Genomic DNA, 24,398 nt, shown 5'->3' on the forward strand with positions numbered 1-24,398 from the left:
CACACACAGGTGTTTTCCTCTTCTGGCTGACGAGGCCTTGGTCCGGCAGAGACTTGGAAATGATCAAGTTTGTTATATGAAAATATGGGACTGCAACTGGAATTTGTGTTAGATATGAAACAGAAAATGTCCTTAGGAAATATGAATTATTTCTGACAGTTGTATTGGAGCTGCCTTTTAAGAGGACATATGATGCTCATTTTCAGGTTCATTTTAGTAGTTCAAAAAGCTCTTTAGTGTTCTCATACTGCCTGTGCTGCAGCACCTCTTTTCACCCTCTGTCTGAAACCACGATTGTTAGGTAGTGATGTCACTATGTTACGGAAGTAAACAAAGGAGTCCAATGGAGGTGTTTCAGGCAGGGGGGGAGTGTGTGGGAGAGAAACTCCTTCTGGAGGGAACTATGGGATTTTAGCTTTTGCACACAAACCTATAGAACACACTACAGGAAAGGGACAACTCCAAAAAGCAGAATAGGGCCCCTTTAATTTATTCTACAGCTCTGTAAGAAATGAAGGGACCCCTGCAAAATGATCAGTTTCTCTTGCTTTACTATTTATAGGTATGTGTGAGTAAAAGTAAAATAAAAAATATACATTTTATTCTTTAAACTACTTCAATTCAACAGACACTGGAATGGAATGGCTGCCATACATGAAGAGATTGAGATTTAAGAAACATTTGGAGAGTTCTCTTGATTTTTTCAGAGCTGTATATAGAGACTTGTTTGTTTTTGTGCCGCTGCCCCTTTATAAAAAAACAAACATTTGTATGATGTTTTTCTTCTACTGCAAGTGTGTGTTCCGTTAAATGAGCAAAGTTGCAGACGTTTGCTAACCAATCAATTTCCAGTCCAAGAAGTCCCTGCATCATCAGAATTGGCAGAAAGTGAGCTTACAGCATGAGCATGAAGGCTTAATTGAAAATAAAGTGCTCATAATAGCAGTGTCGTCCTCCTCCCCCCACACGTTCCCCCCTCCCTCCTTTTCTTCTGTTTACTACCACCTTTTAAGCACATCTATCATCAGCCCAATCAATTTGAGCTGTTATTCAAGTGTAGCTACCTTTCAGAGGGTCATCCCTCATCAGATCTCTTTCCAAAAGCTGTCTCGTTTGTTCTCCCAACTGCCTGGACATTAATTCATGTATCCTTATACTTCCAGCTCAACAAAAACGTTAAGGGAATTGAAGCCGTCAATCTACGAGAAGTAAGTTTTTCAGATTTTCACATTTCGTTCCATGTGTGTGAGGAGGAGTCTGATAAGTAAGGCCCATATTGTTTATATGGTGTGATATCATAAGAAGGGGTTGTTTGGTAGAGATCAGATTATGTCCATTTCTGATATCTGCATGATCTTTCGGGAGTGTTTGGTCAATATTTGACGATGAGCAGTCAGGAGTCGCTGACTGATTCATGAAGCAGGAGGGAAATGTTTTGTGCAGGCAATGCAAAAACTACCAAGTAATTGCTTTTCCTGCAGTATTTTCTCCCTGTGTACAATCTATAGAGCTTCCTGATTAGCATTGATAACTGCATTTATAAATAATCACCATATATCCTGATTTATGCGCACACAGCACAAGAGAGCAGTTTCATTGGGTTGGACAGTGTTCAGGTTGTGTGAGAGCTCAGAGACAGCTCCTCTCACACAGATTGAATTGAAGGAGTAAAATGTGTTTAACAGTTTATTTGGTGAGTGCATGGAATAAATCAAATCCTGCTACTCAGCAAGTAGAGACCAAGCCCAAAGCAGGAACATGTGGAGAAAGATGGTTTCAGTTCTTCGAATTAGACTCATTTCACAGATGCATAAAATACATTATAACCAAAGGAGGGAAAAATATTCAGATCTATTACTTAAGTATAAGTAATAATACTTTACTGTAAAAGTACTGCATTTAATATGGTACACAAGATAAATTATGTAAGTATGAGGAGAATATACTTAAAGTATAAGGAGTAAAAGTACCCATTGTAGAAACAAACAAAAAATAAAAGCAGCAGAACTTAATTTTTGCGAAGCTGGAACTATAACACGTTGTATTCACCAAAAAGTGCCTAATCAATCAGCAAATGGCAGCCAATAAATAATAATAATAATAATAATAATAGCGGTTCTGAAAGGGTGAGTTTGGAATTCTGATTTGAACATGGTGAGATGCGACGGAGAAGGCTTTGTCTCAGAATAATTGTTTTAGGTCTTACTTAATTATATCGTTGGATAGTTTAATCTACATCAAACATCACATTTTAAAGGTTCTTCATATGGCTGTGTGTACAAATCTGGATCTTTAAAGTAAATGGAGCTATAAAATAAATGCAGTTGGGAAAAAGTTCAAATATATCCCTTTTAATTGCAGTAGAGTAAGTACAGTACTTGAGTAAATGTACTTAGTTACTCTCCACCACTGATTATAACATTGATGTTAAACCCCTATGACAAACCCAAATACAATTATGTGCTTGCTAATTTCCTTATTATGAACAAGAATGCATCTGTGTATTACACTTAACACTGTGTATAGGCGACATGTGCATATTACTAATTAGTTAACAAATACCAGTCTGCATTTCATTTCTGTTAAATACATTATTTTGACCATACTGCGGCAAAATCTACTTTCCCTTACTCAAAGAAACCTAACATGATAATAAAAACATCAGTATATAATATTTTAAAACAGCATTGATCTTCTATGTCACATGAAATCAATCCCCTTTGAGTTCCTGTAAATTGTATCGTTGCTGACTCCTCTTGTTCAAAGGGTGTGTCAAACATTTCAACCAATCAGATTTGAGATGATGATCAGCTGATCGACAGAGCAACATAGAGCAAGGTGTTCAAGTGTGTCAGTTTCCAAACATGTCCACTTCCTAAAGGGCTCTGGATGTGGATAATAAATATGTGAAAACTTTTAGGTATGTTTACTCGACAGAGGAAAGTGACAATCTCTCTTCTGGTTAAACTTGCTCACTGAATGCTTGAAATAAAAAACAATATCTAAATGCAAAGATGCTAACATTGGTTCATAATGGCATTGGACATGTTTGACCTATACAGTATAAAGCGTACATTATTGCTCATTCATATTTGAAGTCTGACTGAAATTGAGGTTCCCATAGGAATGAACTCTTGTTTGACTCCCGTGCATACTAAGTTAAGCAAACGGAAGAAGTTCTTGCTTGAGTAAAAAGTATCAATACTACATTCTTAAAATACTCTACAAGTAAAGGTCCCGCATTCAAATGTTATTCAAGTAAAAGCACAAAACTATTGGCATCAAAGTATACTTCAAGTACAAAAAGTCAGAGTACTCATTAAGCAGTACGGCCCGTTCCTGAACCATGTAATTATAATTGTTGATTTGTTCATGTCAATGTTGTACGGAAGAGGATTAGGGCCACATGTCAACATTTGTCTGAGATATGATCAACAGTTAAACTTAAGTACAGCACTTGATTAAATAAGTTACATTCCACCACTGACTATTTGTTAAGGAGTTAGAATAAGCCCTTTAGATAAACATAGGGAGCAGTCCTCTTCCATATAGTCCGCCATGAGGCATCGCCATGTTTCTACAACAGCCCAACATGGACAAACCAAACTCTGGATGAAGGCCCTCTTAGTTTTCCAACTCACTTAGACAGGGAGGAGTGAGCGGAGGGGTTTCAGTTGGTTTGATTTGCAACCTCACTGCTAGCTACCTACCGCCCACTAAAACCCTCATATTGGCCCTTAAACAGGTAGTTGGAGGTAGACAGCTGAACATCCACACCCCCTCATAACTCAGTCATATCAGCCTCACCATGGACTGCCACAGCTGTAAAAGAATGCCTCTAAATGTCTCTTTTGTTATGGGCTGTTGATGAACAAACAGCACAGAGCTCTTCAGACCCCTTCTTCTGAATTTCAGTCATATATTTAGGTATCATTTGGAACGTCAGCAGAGCCTCCTGGATGTAGATGGAAAAGAGTGCCAAGAGCATTACATCAGGCTTTATTGGACGAGCTGAATTATTGTTCACAGTCAGTGCTAAGTCTAGACATTAACCATCTATGTCCAACAAACACACAGTCACTGAGTAATAATCAGTTATTTCCACTCTGGATTAGGAACATTTTAATAAAAAGAGATGTCCAGGACAGTTTGACTGATTATGGATTGATCCCCATCTTCTCAACTCCTCCCCAGCAGCCTTAGAAAAAGACTCCTCACATCCTTTGTGGTCGGCGCAACCACATTGATTCTGTCAGAAGGCAACCTGATGTTTGCTCAAGTAACACACATAAGCCTCATGCCCCCAAATGAGCTATTTAAAATCAAACAAATAATTGTATGATTGATTACACCAACCATTGTATCAGGAGATTATATGCATTATATGATTATAAGCGTCTTTGAGTTTGAGAAAAGCGCTATATAAATATAATTTATTATTATTATTATTATTCACAAGGTGAGGCGGCGAGCTGCTCAGCTGGTTGGCGTTTTCCTTAGAATTGCTTTTTAATCTGAGATATATTTTTGATCTCCATAGACAAGCCTGACTGAGCAACACGGTCACAGCTTGGGTCTTCAGCACCTTAGCTTTATATTGTTAGGTTTCTTCTGTCTATTTGTCTTATTTTAATATATTTATTTACATTTTTAACTCTTACAAATGTGGTTTGTTAATGTCAGGTCTGTGAGGCAATTTGGCTATTTAAATTACTAATACAATAACATTAAAATAAAATAAAGTATTGATATCAATGCACATTAATACATATTAACGTCTTATATTTGTGTGTAATGTTTTTGTATATATAAAACATCTTTCCTTGACACTTGAGAACATCTGTTACCATCTTTATGCAATAGCGCCAAGTAAGAAAATTGGCTAATGGTATGCTGCTATGGTTCAGCAACACATGAAAATCCCTGTAACCGTATACGCTGCTTTTTTCAATAGCTTCTATGTCATGTGACCCTCCAAATCAACGCAGCTTTCTATTGTTTGGTGTATGGCGCTGAATCATAGTGTCATACCATTAGCCACTTTCAATCTCAGCATCACTCTCTTTGTGTTCAACAAAATATGTAAAGAAGATTAGCAACAAACATTTGTATTCATAACCATCAGATAATGTTAGCATGCTTACACACTAAGCTAAGTTGGTTCACATGCTTTGCAGTATGCCTCCAAATTTGCACCAGTATGTTAGCATGCAGATACTAGCATTTAGCTCAAGGCTTTGTTATTATATGTTAAGTCAATAATTATTTGATCATTTTAATGATCATTTAATTCCTTGTTCATAGAACAACCTTTACTGAATGTGTGATGGAGGGTCACACACATGAGTTAATTGTTTTCAGCTATTTTCTTCATTTATGAATCATACCTTTTTTCCTTCTTTATATTCTTATTAATTCAATTCAATTCAAACAGCTTTATTAGCATGACCATAATTATATGCAGCAACATCCATACAGAAATACACATTTGAAACAAACTGGTAAATTCTGAGCATAAGCAAGAACAACATGTTTTCTTTATTTCTTTTAAGCAACACAAGGAAGGAAAATTCAGTCAACTCATATATTCTTATTATTTGACAACAAAAATGATGCAACCCTTACTACAGCATAAAAAGGCTGACTATAAAATAACACTAAATAGAAACCCAGGGATAATCTTTTTATTGATCTATTCTAGACAGTCGTAATTTATCTAATGACAAGATAGAAACCAGAAATGTCCTGACCGGCATGTCATTTGTGATGTATGAGAGGAACATGTGAGAATTTACTACAGTGTCCTGGATCTGCCTGAGACACCTTATCCCCACCCCTGTAAACACACACGCACACGCACACGCACACGCACACGCACACGCACTCACACTCACACACGCACACACACTGAGATAAATACAGCAGCAGCAGTTGTGTGGAGCAGACTGTGTAGAAGATGGGATATTGAAGCAGAGTGATAGGGGGCTGAGCTGGCTTCCCCCTGCAGAGTCGACAGTGTAACACCAATCGGCTCTGAATAAATCTCAAACATTGATCCTTTGTAGGCAGTGGCGGCGCCAGGGTATGGCTGGGGTAGGCTACAGCCATACCAAGAAATGGCTTAGCCCCACCTTAGCCCCACCATGAAAAATGATGTTAAAGTAAGCTAAATAAAGTCCGTCATCTCGCGCGGAGTAAATTGCACAGACAGCAGTTAGTAAAATTGATTTCAGTAGCCACTTGTCTGGAAATACCGAAGACTAGAAACGGTTTTGAAAACTTTTGTCACGTAGTGATCTTCTTCCCAATAAAACATCTTTGATAATGTCTTCTGGCCAATCAGAATCACGATAACGGCGTGCAGGAAGTCCCGACGGAGAATACTTTAGCGGTAGTACATCTCTATATACATAGATACAACATTACGTGAAATAAGACCCCACGGTTTGATGATTGATAGGTGTGTGGGCTGTCTTTCATTTTGACACACAGAACAATGGGGGCTATCCACCCTTATCCACAATGTAATTCACACAGCCTCTTCCCCTTTCTCTCTGAGGAGCAGCAGGTTCAGCTTTCAGAACAAAGTAACAAAAAACAAAAATGGCATTAATTTTTTTAAATATGTAGTAATAGATTTATTTATTTTTCTTCTCAAGAGAGTACCAGAATGTGTATTTTATGTTAGTATTTCAAAAAATCTCCTGGGGGAGAATCCCCCCAGACCCCCCTGCAGGGGTTGGGTTTTCAGCATGTCAACTCTTTCACCTGTGGGGAAATTGCAGGATTGGCTCCAGGTCGCCCTTTTTATTTACTACAAGACAAATGTGCCTTTTTATTTCATACAGTTCAATTTGGATTGAGACAGGGAAATAATCTAAACCTCACGCGTGGCGTTTCACTGTCAAGGGGGGCGATAATATAGCGTGTATGTAATTACATTGCAAATACTGACTTGAGCCCCACCACTGTATGGGTTAGCCCTACCATAGATTACCCAACACAAATACTCTGGAGCCGTCACTGTTTGTAGGTATTGAGATGACTATAGCCACTGAACTGCATTACACACATTCAATTCGACACTAATTCACAGAAGGAACTGTGGAATATGAATAATTCTGCTTACAAACTGAAGCAAATTAAACTGCCTTATCCCTTTGTATCATCATATCTTTATGATCTATATTCCTTATGTCTTTATATCATTAAATCTGTACCTAAACAAGCCGATCTAACTGGAGTCAGTAGTCATCTCCTGCTCTATTCATGTGTCTCTCTCTTTTATTCACTCTCACATTCTCCATATCAAGTGAGTTTGATTGAGTATCTTTTGCTCTCTCGTGTGCTCAGCAACAGCCACCCTCCTCACCGCCACACACACACACACACACACACACACCACACACACACACACACACACACACACACACACACACACACACACACACACACACACACACACACACACACACATACACAACCTGCCTGTATGCGGCTGCCAACCTCATGAAACACTATGCATGAGGAGACCGGTACTCTGGATTCTTCTGATCCTTCATTTTGAGGTAAGCACACTCCTTGCTGGACTGTATAGCGCGTTGGTCAGTATTATACATTTGACGGACCCGGAGGGACCCTAAGTGGTAGTAAAGCGGTCTGCAGCATTCGGATCAGCACTGTTGGCACTTAATGCAAGCCGTATTAGTATTTCCTCTGGTCTAGTGTGGTAAAAACTGTCTGGTGTTGCAGTCTGAGGTAGGTATGCAGCAGATACCATGCTGTTGATACTTGATTTGCCTCATTTTTTTTAGATGTACAGTCAGCCCAGAATGTGCTTCAATATGTTTTTGATGTATAAAAAAGTAGATTATTGTGTTTAAGGAATAACAGATGGACAGAAATGTATTGTTGTTTTTCTTTTCTTTTTCTTGGTTATTTTACAAATGCATGCAGTAAATACAAGTACCAGGCATATAGAGTTTACATACACTGCTAACTTTTGGCTGTGTTGTGTTCAATTTGGTAAGTGGACAGTCTCCTTGTGTATTCCCAGCAGCTGTAAAACTGTTTGGAAAGAAGTGTACATTTTGCTGTCACCGTGTGACAGTTTATTGCCTTGATTTTGGATCAAGATCAACAGAATCTGCTGACTCAAGAGCTGCACCCACCGAACTTAGGGAGAGGAGAATTCGTTTTTATTGTTTCTTGTTTTAATTCTAGCTTGCAGTCTAGTGATGAAGAGATTATTCGGAAGTGGCACGATCCTGATCCAAATGGTGAAGATCTTTCACTACGATATTCAGGGAAAGGGAGTGTTGGATACGCCTAATTTCTCCACTCTTTGACAAAGTATCAGAGTTCAGAGCCTTGAATCTCTAGTTTCAGTTGTATATGTGAATGCTTTCTTGGTTTGAGCTGACAATGACCATCATCATCGCATCAAACTGGGTTTAACGGCTGGACATCAAAAACATCCTCACCTCTAACATTTACCTCTGAAGTTCATTATCTGCTGTTTTTGGAGGTACCTGCACTTCAACTTGATTATTGATTCAATGCTTATATGTGTAACCTAAAGGATTCACACACTATACGTGTAACCCCGAGTGACACAGCCACGCCTGAGAAATTAACTTGTTGTTGCCTGTCATTAAGGATTGTCTAACAGCATTTGTTCTTCTTAATCAAATAAGTGTCTGTGGTTCGATCTAGTGTCCCCTCCTTCAGAGTGTGAGGTGGACGGACTCCCCAGTGGTTACGGATCCAGGGACTCCATCCTCAGACCTGGAGCGAAGAAGGATTGGAAAAGACGAAGGCGTGGGCAACTAAGGCGGATTGACAGGTAAGCTCAGCCATTATGAGTGCTTCTTTATGTGCATTCATGACTGAGCCACTTGTGCAGTCGAAGTGGTCAAAGTGTTGGTGGACTGGTGTTTCATCTGTTGTTACATTTACTCAGTGTCAGCAGTGTGGGGAAGCCATTTAATGCTTCATGTGCAGCTAATAGTCTTGCCGTCTAGTGCTGGGTTTGCTGTCAGACTGGAGTTGTGGTCGGTATGAAAACGTTGTATTCATGTGGTTGCTGATGTTTCAGCTGCAGCAGCTGGGATCCAATCCATACCAGCCCAGCTGAGTCTGGGAAAGGGAAACAGCAGCCTTCATTCGGACTGGACGGAGGTTCAACCATGCGCTGCTCCACCCTACTCGGCATCCTCACGGGGGTGCTTCTCTACTTGGTGCTGGGAGCCGTGGTGTTCCGTGCTTTAGAGACTCCACGACAGGAGGGAAAGCACAATCATCTGCAGGACACACGCCGGGACTTCTTGTTGAACTTCACGTGCATGGGCCCAGAAGACCTCCAGACCCTTATAGAGGTACAGTACAGCCCATGACACCATGTCCAGTTTAAATGTCATAAGTCTTTAACATTCATGTTGCTCCAAGTCTGTAAATGGGCATATTAGTGACACACCACAAATACTGTTGTTTCAATATTGTGCTGCATAAAGCCTTTTGTTGGGCATGTGACCCCTTTAAATTATACAATACATGTTGGCTCAACAGAGTTGATGGCCTTGACAACATTTTCTTTTCTTTTCAGAACATGTAATTTATAGCAATTTAACCCAAAAAGTAAAAAAAAAAATCTGTGTCTTCTGAACTTGTCTTGTAACCTTTGGGGGTCTTGACCCCGAGGTGCACAAAACCGGGCTTATTCACAGAGTTTACCAAGCAAGACCCCATTTGCCCTCTGTGCCTGAGCTACCCCCCTAGCAGGAGAAACAAGTTGTATCTATGCTGTTGTGGTTTCGGAAATACGAGTAGCCCATACCTGCTAAAGTTAGACCGCTATATCATCCAGACTTTCATTACTCAATGACAGACTTCATAGCGACTCAAATCAAGAGGCAAAGTGATGCCCTCAGTTTAGCACTTCACAGAGCATTTTTTTTTTTTTATCTGGGGGGAAATGCTTATGTTGCACTTCTTTATTTGAAGAGAAACAGCCCCTTAAAATGTCTATTACTGTCCCCTAAACACAATAACTACTGTATAATATGTTGACAATACGTTACTTTTGTCGAAACGGCAAAATGTCATGCCATTAATATTACAAAAATAAGCTAAACCAGAACTTTTTATGTTCTATCTTCTTTAACATCTGAAACATAACAGGGTCTTAAACACTGGCCAGCTCTCGTAGGCATAAATACAGTTACACCTAACTGTCAGGGAATAATTCTGTATACATGTTTACCTTTTGCCCTCTGACGCAGATGCCCAACCTTGGGCAGCCGCTATCTCCCTTAAAGTGGACCTATCATGCTATATTTGAATAATATATTGTCGGGCCATACCTATATAAGGTATATTTATACGTTTTCTTTTTCAAAATACCAAATAGATCATGCATTTTAGCCAAGCCTCATTTCGCTCTATTTTGCTGTCCTCCACCCTGTCTTTGCATGCGCTGCAGCTGACCACGCCCCCCTGCAAAGGAGGGGGCCGAGTTACGAGCGTCGTGTTACCATGCTGTTACCGTGCCACGGCAACCTCTCATTCCCCTGATAGGTCAGCTCCGCCGTCCTGACGTCAGAGACATTTTCAAATCTGGATCAGTCTGTATCAGATCCGTTGCAGCCCCGTTTTTAGAGATTTGGGTATGGAGGAAAAGAGAGAGGGTTGTGTTTTCTGACACTTGGTGAGTTCCCTGGAACACCGGGGACACATATTCATGTATAAACTTTGTTTCTATAGGTAAATACACATCTGAGTTGACAAATATGACATGTGGGGTACCTCAAGGCTCCATCTTGGGGCCTCTTCTCTTTAACATCTACATGCTACCACTGGCTCAGATAATGAAAAACAACAAAATAAGTTACCATAGCTATGCGGATGACACACAAATTTACGTAACAATTTCACCAGGAGACTATGCTCCAATTCAAACACTGAGTAAGTGCATTGAACAAATCAATGACTGGATGTGTCAGAACTTTCTCTAATTAAACAAAGATAAAACTGAGGTAATGGTTTTTGGAGCCAAGGCAGAACGTATAAAAGTTAGCGCTGAGCTTCAGTCTGCAATGTTCAAAACAACAGATAAAGCCAGAAATCTAGGTGTAGTCATGGACTCTGACCTGAGTTTCAACAGTCACATTAAAACAGTTACTAAATCAGCCTACTATTACCTAAAGAATATATCCAGGATTAAAAGACTAATGTCACAGCAGGATTTGGAAAAACTTGTCCATGCTTTTATCTTCAGTAGACTGGACTACTGTAATGGTGTCTTTACAGGTCTCACTAAAAAATCTATTAGAAAGCGGCAGCTAATTCAGAACGCCGCTGCTCGAGTCCTCACTAACACTAAGAAAGTGGATCACATCACTCCTGTTCTGAAGTCCTTACACTGGCTTCCTGTGTGTCAAAGAATAGATTTCAAAATATTGTTGCTGGTTTATAAAGCTTTGATTGGTTTAGGCCCAAAATACATGTCTGACCTACTGCTAAATTATGAACCATCCAGAACTCTCAGGTCTTCAGGGACTGGTCAGCTTTCTGTCCCCAGAGTCAGAACTAAACATGGTAAAGCAGCATTCAGTTATTATGCTCCAAATATCTGGAACAAACTCCCAGAAACCTGCAGGTCCGCTGCAACTCTTACTACTTTTAAATCCAGGCTGAAGACTTTTCTTTTTGCCGCTGCTTTTAATTGAACTATTCATATCTTAAACTGCACTGTAACTTTTATCCATGTATTTTTTCTTTTAATGTTATTTTATTATCTTTTATTTTTAATGACTGATTTTAAATGCCATTTTCTTAATGTCTTCCATTTTTGTAAAGCACTTTGAATTGCCTTGTGTTGAAAGGTGCTATATAAATAAACTTGCCTTGCCTTGCCTATAAAAGACGTACAAAAGTGCATTTTGCATGATAGGTCCCCTTTAAGGAGGGGCTGCCCAAGCATTTTGTTGTTGTTACCAGTTTATGACCGGGCAACTTCGGTCAGAGATAGTTATTGTTGTGGGACACCTGGAACACATCCTTCTCGGGGTGTACAGTAGATGACCCGAGCCATAAGCGACAACAAATGTGATTCAGTGTCCTCAGCTGTTTAGTCTATCTCTTGAAGAATGTTGATTATTACACTCTGAACTAGTTAAAACCTGGAACTACAGGAGGGTTCTTCAGAATTGATGTGGCATCTCAACCGTGTGGTCAACTCGTGGCCCGTGAAATGTCTTGTCAATTCTCCAGCCGAAGCTCCAAATAAATCGTCAGTGTTTGCCATCAAAGCTCCAGCTCTCCTCGTGTCTCTCTGAGTCCTGTTTCCAATTGCTTCAGAAGTTTCCCCCACCCTAAATGCATCACTTTTTATATTCATTGGGAACCTGTTTGACCATCTAAAGGAAGGTTAAAGGAACTGAATGACATGACGGAAGTTAAGCAGGCCAATACCTTATTCATACAAAGATGATGAGAGATCTGAGGTGCTCTAAACAGGCAACGTGTTTCATGGATCATAGAAGTAATATTGATTTGATGATTATTTTGAAACCTCTTAATCTTCAAAAGGTCTTTAAACAAGGGTTGGTTAAAATATATGGAAGTTTACCATTTTTTTTACCACCATCATTTTTAAAATCATTTTTAAAAAAACTAGCTTAAAAACAAGTCAAGTTATATTCCTTAAGTAACCATTTTAACGTTAGCTTGACAAGGCTTCATATGCTACCTACAGTACCTAGAAGGCTAACTAGCTAACAAGCTTGTGATTCTAGATTATTATTCAGTATCAAAGTGGAGAGCCTGTGTTAGCATTGTTAGCTGGCGAGAACGACAACAGGGAAACACTCACATTTTTATTCTTTGCAGTGTGTCTCTCAGGGGAACATTTTGATTCAGAACACTGCAGAGGTAAATCTGAATGAAGAAGCTATTGCTAGGAGCTAACTACATTTGTTCTCCACTTTGACACCGAGTAATTAACAAAGCCTACACCTAGCCTAGCTTGTTAGCAAACTAAATAAGTAGCATGTGCAGCTTCGATCAAGTAAAATACAAAAAAATAGCATTTTTAAATGAAATCTCTATATTAAAGTGGACCTATCATGCTATATTTGAATAATATAGTGTAGGACCATACCTATATAAGGCATATTTATACTTTTTTTTTTTCAAAATACCAAACAGATCATGCATTTTAGCCATGCCTCATTTTGCTCAATTTGACATTTTTTAGCTCAGTTTTTGCAAGGGCAGATTCTGTGAGAACAGCACCATCTACAGGCCTGGCATATGTACTACAGCGTCTCCAGTGCTTTCGAACGGCAATAGCCGTGGCTGTCTCCTCCTGATTGGTGGAGTTGGCCCAATAGCCGTAGCGCCACTGTCCTGACGTCAGGACAGTGTTCAAATCTGGATCAGTTTTTATCAGATCCGTTGCAGCCCCTTTTTTAGAGATTTGGGTATGGAGGAAAATAGAGAGGGTTGTGTTTTCTGACACATGGTGAGTTCCCTGGAACACCGGGGACACATATTCATGTATAAAAGACGTGCAAAAGTGCATTTTGCATGATAGGTCCCCTTTAAATAAGAAAAGGTGCTACGAAATATATTAATATATTATAATTATTCATCTTTTTAACATTGAGTTAAAGGTCCCAGGTCATGCTTTTCCAGTTATTACCCGTCCCCTGTGTGTTATGTAGCTTTTTCTGCATGTAAACGGTCTGCAGAGTCACAACCCCTCAAAGTACACCCTGTAGCGAGTAAAACTCTAACACAGAAAATACCTGTCTATGCTGCCCCAGAACGCCTCGTTGGAGATTTTTCTTTTTCTTCCTGGGTACAGTGACGTATTGGGTATAGTGACGTAACGTTACTTGCGCGGAGCCGTTACGTTTGGACCAATCCGCGGACTTCCTTTTCTGGTTGCTAACAAACGCCATTGTAACACATAAACACACATCAGAGCACACTGGACTCATAGGGAGGGGGGGGGCAGGAGCTCCAACAAGGCGTGTAGGACAGAGAGTGAATACACATACTATACAGAGATGCTGTACGAGAAACCAATGTGAGTTTGGAAAATTGAACAATGTAAATCTATTCTAGTAGACCTCAACAATGGAATTATGATCAGTAGAAATGGTCATGACATGGGACCTTTAACACAACATGGATACAAGCAACACAAGTGAATGCTGGTCTCATCAGGACATTGCACACCAACTGATCAATATTTAAATGGTGAATGTCTTTAATCATAAAGAGAAATATGTTAATTCAAAGCATCTGGCGGGTTTCTAAAAGTACATTTTTTATTTTCAAATGAGCCCATCAAAGCGATATGAATACACTCATAAGAACCCATGAGTTGATTGTAACTAGTTAGGTGCTGTCAGAAAGAAAACAACAAGCTGAAGTCCTATTATTCATGAGTGAAGCAGGCAGCTGTGATAAAGTCATTCTTCAGATGTTGTTCTGCTCAACAATTAGCTTTGTGGGTCTGGTTTCACTGAACCAATGTCAGCTGACTTTTCAACAACTCCTCAAGTTATTTCATAACCACAATCTGTTCTCATCTTGATTCATGTTAGATGTCACACCCAAGGACATGCCACTCTTGGCTATAAATGTAATTGATCCTGTATATTGAAATACTCATGGCAACATGTGGCTGCTGTATCTGCAGTCAGGTATGTCTGTATATGGTCATTCAAAGCAATAGTGAACTGCTTGCACATTTTTGGCTAGTATTACCACTACAATTATATTGCCTTTGCTGATTTATGGCATTACAGCACTGAAATATGCTCAATAGTTTGAAAGGGTAGAATATTCTCTATTTTCTGGCACCACTCAAATTCCCAGCTGTGATGAACAGAAGACTACGCAGAAGTTGACACGCACATTGGTTAACCTCTTATTTTAACCTTTGACCCTGAATTCTAAAAACAGTTTTTTACTGCTGACTGCCTAGAAGGAAGATCTGGTTCTGAAAACCATGTTGCCACCTAGAGATATGTCAGCCTTAAACCAGCAATTATTATGCTTATTTGGGGTTTACCTGTCCTGTAGATTGTTATATGTTTTTGTGCATATAAATGGTCTGCAAAGGCTAAAATCCCAAAGTTCCCTCCGGAGGGAGTTTCTCTTCCACACACCGCCCCCATTCCTGGAACGCCTTTATTGGACTTTATTAACATCCATAACATAGTGACATATGTTACACTCGCAATTCAATTGGCTAGCGCTCCAATACATTGTAAGTTGTAGGTTTAGGGACGGGACATCTCTAAGCGGTTGACCAATCACAACAGAGCCGACAAGCTAACCAATCAGAGCAGACTGGGCTCTGGTTTCAGACCGAGGGTGAAAATAAGTGCTGCAGTATGAGAGAAAGTTAAATAACAACTTTATCATACTCAGATATAAATTCTGAGTTAACAAATGTCTTCACCTACCAACTGACACAAAACAGATAATTATATGGGGAATTAGATTATCTGTGGTGGCAGGGGTTCGATACACTCGGGACAGAATGGAGCCGTCACAGTTGTAATAATAATAATAATAATGGGTTCCATTTATAAAGCACTTCATATTTGATTTCAAATCCCGAAGTGCTACAAGCAGTGAGCATGAACAGTATAAATAAACATTACACATCACGGTAGAATTAATAAAAAGCAATCAAAAAAACAATAGAAATAGAATAAAATAAAAGGGTGGTAAAAAGGTCTAGGCAAAGGCTCTTTTAAAGAGATGGGTTTTGAGGCCTTTTTTAAAAGCCTCCACGGTCTGTGGTGCTCTCATGTGGTCGGGGAGAGCATTCCACAGACTGGGAGCAGCCGAGCAGAAGGCCCGGTCTCCCATAGTACGGAGCTTAGTCCTGGGGGGTTTGAGGAAGTTGGAGTTGCTGGAGCGGGTGGTCCGCAAGGAGGTATGGGGGGTGAGGAGTTCCTTGAGGTAGGGAGGGGCAGTTCCATGGACACACTGGTGGGTGAGGACGGAGACCTTGAATTCGATCCTCAGTTCCACGGGGAGCCAGTGTAGTGCTTTAAGGATGGGGGTGATGTGATCATATTTGCGCACCCTCATCAGGATCCTAGCAGCGCTGTTCTGAATGTACTGGAGCTTCTGCATGCTTTTGTTAGGGATCCCGATGAGGAGTGCATTGCAGTAGTCCAGCCTGGAGGAGACAAAGGCGTGGACCAGCTTTTCGGCGTCAGACAGAGTGAGTGTGGGGCGGAGTTTGGCGATGTTCCTGAGGTGATAAAAGGAGTTCTTGCACAGCTGTTTAATGTGGGCCTCAAAGGTCAGATGGGCGTCCATTTTAACACCGAGGTTGGTGACTATTGAGGAGAGGGTAATGTCCTGGCCGGAGAAGGTGATGGTGGTGATGGTGGATGACCGAACCTGGTGTGGGGTGCCAACTATAATGGCTTCGGTCTTGGAGCTGTTGAGTTTCAGGAAGTTTTGCTTCATCCACGCCTGTATCTCCTCCAGGCAGGCAGTGAGTGTGGGTGAAGGCAGGGCTGCAGAGGAGGTAGGGTTGATCCTGAGGTACAGTTGGGTGTCATCAGCGTAGCAATGGAATGATACTCCATGTCGGCTGATGATAGAGCCAAGGGGGAGCATGTAGAGTGTGAAGAGGGTGGGGCCTCACCAGTCACTTCTTTGCCACTGACTGCCTGCAGCTGATGTCATGACAATGCATTTTTACAGCATTTCCAACATAACTGCCCCAGATAATTGGATAATAAAAATATACTACTTGTGTGTGTCTTTGAATCTTGTGTAACATTTTCTATGACACCCAGGTCTATTATTCATTCTAAACATACTTACAATGCATTATATTCTATATTTAATCACTTGTGATGTATCATTATACCTAAATATTGATGGTCCCTCATTGACATTCTTTTTGCAAGGAGACTATTTATTTAACAGCACTATGAATACAGTGTGTGTACATAAAGCGTCTTTGAGCATTAGGAAAAGCGCTATCAAAATCCCATGTATTATGTTTATTATTATTATATAATTATGCAGTGCTATAAGCAGATTTGAACATATTATGTATGTTTGATGATATGTATGATGCATTATTTGCATAGCTGTCATGAAAAATGTTCCCAAAAAGTCAGAAATTATGTGTTTCTATGGTTTTGCTTTTTTAATTATCTGATGAAATAAAAATTACTGAACTCTTCTTTTCTCCACCGTCCCATCACAGGAAGTAGTGGAGGCCGTTGGTGCTGGAGTGGATCCCAGCAGCAACTTCACCTTCGTCAGCCAATGGGATCTGGCCAGTGCCTTCTTCTTCTCAGGAACCATCATCACAACCATCGGTAGGTGTTCAATAGGAGCATTTAGATACAATTCTGAGTTAATATTCAATGGAATCAGTTCAACGTATCTTAATCTTCCACCTTTGACCCGCACATGTTCAGGTTTTGGAAACATCTCCCCCAAGACAGAAGGAGGGCAGCTGTTTTGCATTTTCTACGCCCTGGTGGGAATCCCGTTGTTCGGTATCCTGCTCGTTGGAGTCGGAGACCATCTGGGTACTGGGTTGAGGAAAGCTGTTGGCAAAATAGAGACTCTCTTACGGGTCAGACCCTCAACAGAGCTTTCAATGTCTAATTTGCTTGCACTGTACATGTACTCTCCTTTACTCGCCTCATCCTACTTGTTTATTACCCTGCTGATAGAAATGGCGAGTTAGCCCGACCATCGTACGAGTGATCTCTGCCGTCCTGTCCATCCTGCTGGGCTGCCTGCTCTTCGTTGCATTGCCTATATTCGTTTTCCAAGAGGTTGAGCATTGGACTCTTCTTGAGTCGGCCTACTTTGTGGTAATCACCCTGACGACGGTGGGGTTCGGAGATTATGTTGCAGGTATACGACCACACACGTGTTTAATAGTTGGCTAACAGTATTACAATATTATATCAATATTGCAATGTGGAAATTAGATATCTTATGAGGAGTCTTGTCAGATTTTACTCAAAAGCAGCTAACACATTACACAGAATAGTTTCTTTCACAGAGGGAAATGTACACTGATACGGAAAAGTGACAGTGCAGATTAAGGGCCAAATAAAATGCGAGACAATCATATTAAATAAAGAAGCAAGCTCATCTTAATAAAAGCAAATCAAATTAGTACACATCCATGCTAAACAAATGTATAAATAGGTAGCAGCATTATAAAAGTAGCATTATGCAACAAAACATTGTACAAAAGTATATATTCCACATAGTAGTATACTGTCTTAAGTAGTCAAGTAGCAGCCAGTGAAAATAATAATATATTGCAAAAGAAATGGGTATATTGCTCATTATTTTGATATTGCACAACATTATGTATACTGGCCATATGATTTTAAAGTGAATATACAATACCTTTTATGGTAATGAAGCTGTCAAATGTAAGGAAAAAGTAGGGAATTGTTGAGCTGACTTTTTTACTGGATTCTAAATCTCTAAGTCTGTCCTTGCCCTTTCTTAAAGAGGCTAGGTTTTATTTTTGTCCTGAGGTCACGTCGGAGCAGAACTTGAGCTGACCAGAGGGCCTAACCCTCTGTTAGGTGCATCAAAGTGTCTATAATCTATAAAAAAAAAATTGCATTTCAACAATCACTGTCTTGTTATCACTGGACACACTTTAATACACAGATCAATATGAATGTATTAGTGACATTGCCATGTTTGTGAAAATGCATTTGAAGTGAAAATGTGTTTTAAATCTGACTTTACATATTTTAGCTTTTTCATTGAATTCATCGACCTGTAGATGAGAAGACTTAATTAGCCATCTGTAAATGCATCAATGTCAGTTGTAATGCATTAAGTTCACTTAGCACAGACCATTTTCATTTCCCTCATAAATTATTCAGGGTGTTGAGATAAATGATTGATGATCTAATATGCTATATAGTGTCTCTTTTGTTAAATGTTTATTTACTTGGATGGATGAATATGTTGCGTTTACACACTGTTACTGTATACTGTGTCTTCTTAAAGGGGATTCTGGAAATGGGGGAAGCGAGCACTGGTACAAGCCTTTGGTGTGGTTCTGGATCTTGCTGGGCCTTGCCTACTTTGCCTCCATCCTGTCTATGATTGGTAACTGGCTTCGAGTTCTATCTAAGAAGACCAGAGCTGAGGTACTCCACATTCTCATGTCTGTTTTTTTATCACATCTCGCCCAGATTCCTTTCAATAATCTCTGTTTATATCCTCTTCTCAGATGGAAGAGCTTCGAGCCCACGCAACGGACTGGACTCAAAATATCCAGAACATGTCGGTGGACTTTCGCATTGCAGGGAAAATCGATGACCCCTTCAAACGGCGTCGACGAAAGCGCCGCCACGGCCCTCGTGTCCATGGTCACAGTGTGTCAGCTAACGGGGTCCCCGATGGTAAAGAGGAGCAGCGTGAGAGTCACACAGAGTCTGAGTCTTACTCTTCCTCCTCTTCCTGCTCTAATGAATCAGGGTCTGAATCAGAGTCAGACTCCCAGGCCACTCAGACGGAGCGAGTGCCCGGAGAAAAAACTGCAACAGAGCCTAAAGAGGAGACGACTCTTCCAGATCCACAGCTGTCTCAGCCTCTGGACTACTTTGGGGAGAACCTGGCCTTCATCGATGAGTCTTCAGATGCCCAGAGTGGGAAACTACACTTAGATCCTCTGATTGATACTTCACAACCAAACTCTGCACGCCATCGTCCGGCCAGGAGGAGACGCCAAAGAAGACCTGTTCCCCCGAGAAGCCCCAAAATCAACCGCTCCTCAAACCCTGACAAGAAAGAACCCAATGGAAAACCAGTTCCAGCTGTGCCAGTAAAGCCTCAGGATTGAAGCTGATAACAGGTGCTCACACAAGTATCACCCTGAGAGATATGAGAGAGTAATTCTCAACATAGCAATTAATGTGTGTATATGTACTGCTTACTTACAGACACTTAAAATTAAAATGCTGCAGATGCCTTAGCCACTTGTGGTTTGCTTTTAATGCATGCAAGTGTGTATGCCTCAATCAGAGATGATGATATGCCAATGTTCCCATTACTTTCTGAGGAGTGACTGCTCTCTACTGGGCCAAAACAGAAATGCACTTCTACCCCTCTCCACATGAGGGTTCCCGCCTTTTACTAATCCAGAAACAAGAAAGAGAGATAGGTAGTGAGAAGTGTCCACAGTGGTGTGGAGCTCCAGGTTGCTTTGGTCTGAGACAATAACACTTTAATCCTGCCAATCATTAAACGGGTACTCAAACAGGCTCTTGAACATTTTTGGTATGTAACAACTTTTTTAAATTCTGTGTACAACCATAATATTGGCATTCTGATGGCCAAATGCATTAATCCTACTGAACTGCATATGTAATAAAGATGTGTTTACATAAAAGAGGCTTTGTGTGTTATATGCATGTTCAGGGTGTCAATCTTTCGGTAACTCCCAAACCAATGTCAGTTTTCGGGGGTCACAAACAAGTCATGGTGTTTAAAAACAATTCTCCATTCAAAATACATTATCATATCATTCAATAGGGGTAATTTTAAGATCTACTCCAGTCTTCTGTGCACTCATATTAGCGATTTGGAAAATGCTGGCAAGAAAGCAGATTACTTGAGTGTTTTTCAATTTCGTTATTTATTTATTTAAAAAAATAGAAATGCAACCCTTAGACATTTTTTCATGCTTAACTCGCAAATATAAACACATTGTTCTAAAAAGGTTTTCAGCGTTTCTCAATTCTCAGTGACTTACAAAATAATGATAATAATGGTGTGTGGGTCACTGCCATCAATAGAAATATCTAGCGTCTTTTGTAGGAAAAATAAACGACTTTGGGGAGTTCTGGATCAATTCAAAATGGTAGGAATCTTGATTCTTACATGAATCAATTTTCCCTCCCCCTCAATGTTTGGTATAGCATAACTCAGTTTCAGCCCATAAGCTTCTCTGGGAATCATGATCTTAACTGAACAACCATCATCTTTTATCCCATATGTTGGGTCAACATGTCAAACAAAGCAGGGATTGAGCATAGTAAAGTGCATTAGGGAGTGCTTAATCACAATGAGGGTTTTAAATCTTTCTCCAGAGATCAAACACACATCAAGCAAACACAGAAAACACAAATCTGGCTACAATGTGTTCTCACTGCACCAGCAGCATACAGTGCCTCTATATGAGGATCATAGGTATGGACTGGAAAATGGTATCAGGTTTTATAGATGATTCAATAACTCATGTCAAATGTTCCTGGAGGTTTTATGGTCTGTGCTGGCGAAAAGATGCTGCTCACAGAATCTGTCAGTCACGCTTCATTTTATAGGTGTCTAGGCTGCAACGATTATAGTGGTTCCAATCACCAGATTTATACGGTGGCCGACACTTCCATTAGGACACTGCGATTTTAAAAACAATGCAAACAAAAAAACACATAAATATGAAAAAACATTTTCACCAAATTGACAACACTTTATAATACCCGAACGTCAACAGGCCCTCCGGTGCCTGCTGTGTGTTTTCAGCTTCTTCTAGCATTTTTATTTTTATTTGCGGAATTTTGTATTTGCAGTGTTTTCATTATGCATCACTTCTAGGAAACGCTGCGCATGTGTTTTTAAGTTGGTAAAGAGTTTTCTTCATTTGCATGTTTTTTTGGCCCATTCGTTTTTTTTTTTTTGTTTTTTTTTTGTGAAGATGTAGCATGTTGCTCTGAATCTTTGAATCTAGAATCTTTGAATTTGAGGTGTTTTTGCGGGCATTGCAGCACATTTGCACGTGTCGGCCATCGTAGTTTCCACCAACAAATCACCTTGTTTGGCTAAATATGAAGAAGAATAGCTTCAGACGTCTTCAGCCCTGATGATGGCGCTAGAGGGAAAATCAGAAATTACCAAAGTAATTCAAATTCATCCTCTAATCACAATGAAAGAAATATAAAGACAATCCATTAAAAGGTTGCTTAGATAGTTCAGACAGAAGTGATGTCTGGCCGTGACCGGTATATCCCTAGAGAGAAACCCCAAACACCAGAAACAATGCTCGGCTTTAAAGTAATTCTAAAAAATTAAAGTTGTTTCTCAATCAAGTTTAGCTTTTCTCAGGGTTTTGTCCGTAGTCCGAAATGCAGGCCTTAAGTTGTGCACGGATAAAGAGGCGAGAATGTATGTGGAGGCAGGCCTTACACATGGTACAGGAATTGAAAGGCATGCACAAAGCACGGTATTGCAGATGCCCTGTATGCATGCCCTTCAAATTGTCAATATGGGCCTTTTAGCATGTGCTGTTGGTCCTCAGTTGATCCATGTAAGTGATACGCTGCTGGAAACTCTACCTTGGTAGAGGACAAACATGGTGCAGTGTCCGCAGTTCTTTTGTTGTCTATTTTATATTAAAGAAAAGCTGCTGTTCCTCTGTGTCACAAAATATCAGATTCATAAAATTGAAGTTGATACTAATTTTGAATAAAAAGTTTTAACCCTTCCATTCTGGGTAAATGGATGCAGATTTTCTTGTCTTTGAACACAACCAGCAGATGGCATACACTGACACGTTTCCCTCTCTATGACAGAACAAGTCTAACTTATACTTCCATACATCATAGTTGTCTTTGTTCTTTCGTGACCTTCTTGATGATTTGAGATTAAACAAATTGCTCTTTGCCTTTTTTTGGCAAGTGAGCAAAATGTTATGGCGAGTGAGCAAAGTGTTTTTAAAGGAGACCAGTCATCTGCCCTTTAGAAATCTGACACTTTACTGCAAGATATGTAAAAAAGAGTAAAGGCAGCGTTCTGGCATTGCAATCAGGAAGTCAGCAGGCAGTGATGATGTGCTGTGGCAGTGGGTGACCTTTCAGTGGAGGACAACCACTCACTCAGCTGCTGGAACGTCATCAATGCCGCTGCTGCAGATCACTGTGCTGCCACTAGTTGGCAAATAACTGTGTCATAGTGTTTGTAGAGCTCATATAGAACACTCATGCAGTTAAAGGGAAAATCCCCTCTAATCTAGAATCCCAATAAGCTATTTCTGCAGTATACCACACTCCAGATTTGCACAAGTGTGTCTTTCAGCTGTAGTAGAAAAACTGCAGTTATCATTATTAAATACAAATCAATGAGCTGCTCAATAATGGGGAAATTGTCTAATTCAAGAGCTTTATGCTGTCATGAAATTTGTCATTTTTCACTCAATTAAGTATGGTATTATCAAGTATGGGTCGTTAAGATATCAGATTTAAGCCACTTGATTACTGTGGCCAAAATAATTACAACACATTTATTTTTGCTATCAGTAATTCCTCTTTAACTCTGTTTAAATTGTGCAAATTGTCTCTTTTTTGACAAATGAAATACATTTAAAATAAGAGTGCAGGTACTTTAACTGTACAAAAAGAACAGTTACACCTATGGATAGTGATATTTAAGAATATTTCATTCTATAAATCTCCCAGTTATCATAAAAACCAGTATATCACAACATCTCGATTATCAATCCAAGATGCTCTGATCTCCAATTTAGTGAAACAACTGTCAAATGCCCATTTTTCAGTGAATGTTTCAACTTAATATAAATGCAATTTGGATATGCACTCTGACATAGAGCCTTCTTATTGCACCAGGATAAACTGAAAGAGAAATGCTGTTAAATCCTACACACCACCCCCCTTTTAGTCTACTATGCTAATGCTGATCAAGGTGTTCTTTTTAGTAGTAAAGGTGGAGGCACTTATGTTATCCATGAGTCACTGATGCAGTGCCAGATGCTATTTGTGTATCACAAACAATGGCGTCTTGGTATTTATGAAGCCTATCAGCTGACACCTGTCTAAGGTCAGGACCTCCTGTAAGAAGCACCCCGGGGACCCCAGCTGTCTTTCACAGTATGTTTCTACTGTTCCCAGCTTGAATACATATCCACTGCCTTTCCCACTCACTGTCCTGAGTAAGTCCTGAGTAAGTCCTGTCATGATGCACTAAATCTCCAACAAACCAAATTGGACAAGCTATTGAGTGAATCTAATGAATATGGCCGGTTTGCCTCTAACAGGATGATAATGCAGACTCTGCACCAGTATGATGCAGCCCCGCAGAATTGCAGTGTCTGCAGCAGAGACTCAATGACCTTGCTTCAAGGTCGCAATGACACTGCCGTCAGTTTTTCCTCTCGTGCGCGCACCACGTAATAAAAAACTGTCCCGAGCTTATTGCACACACAGCCTGCATGTGACCAAATTAAAAAACACACACACACACACTGATGTCCTGCAAATTTGATGGACACACACACCGCGAGGGAAGTGCAAGTGTGGCTTATTGGTTTAAACAGACTAGACTAACGTTTATTGGTC

The 24,398-nt window shown here is 40.1% G+C and overlaps 1 protein-coding gene across 1 annotated transcript; it reads left to right on the top strand.

Annotated features, from left to right (window-relative positions):
- Positions 1-9,152: 9,152 nt before the first annotated feature.
- LOC117499760 (potassium channel subfamily K member 4) lies at positions 9,153-20,418 on the top strand. Its single transcript, XM_034152373.1, has 6 exons — positions 9,153-9,377; positions 17,261-17,375; positions 17,478-17,638; positions 17,739-17,925; positions 19,054-19,196; positions 19,280-20,418. Exons 1-6 carry the CDS (start codon positions 9,189-9,191, stop codon positions 19,889-19,891), a joined length of 1,407 nt encoding a protein of 468 aa, XP_034008264.1. The 5' UTR covers positions 9,153-9,188; the 3' UTR covers positions 19,892-20,418.
- Positions 20,419-24,398: the final 3,980 nt, after the last annotated feature.

Source organism: Trematomus bernacchii, unplaced genomic scaffold (assembly GCF_902827165.1).
Source record: "Trematomus bernacchii unplaced genomic scaffold, fTreBer1.1, whole genome shotgun sequence".
NCBI classification, from domain to species: Eukaryota; Metazoa; Chordata; class Actinopteri; order Perciformes; family Nototheniidae; genus Trematomus; species Trematomus bernacchii.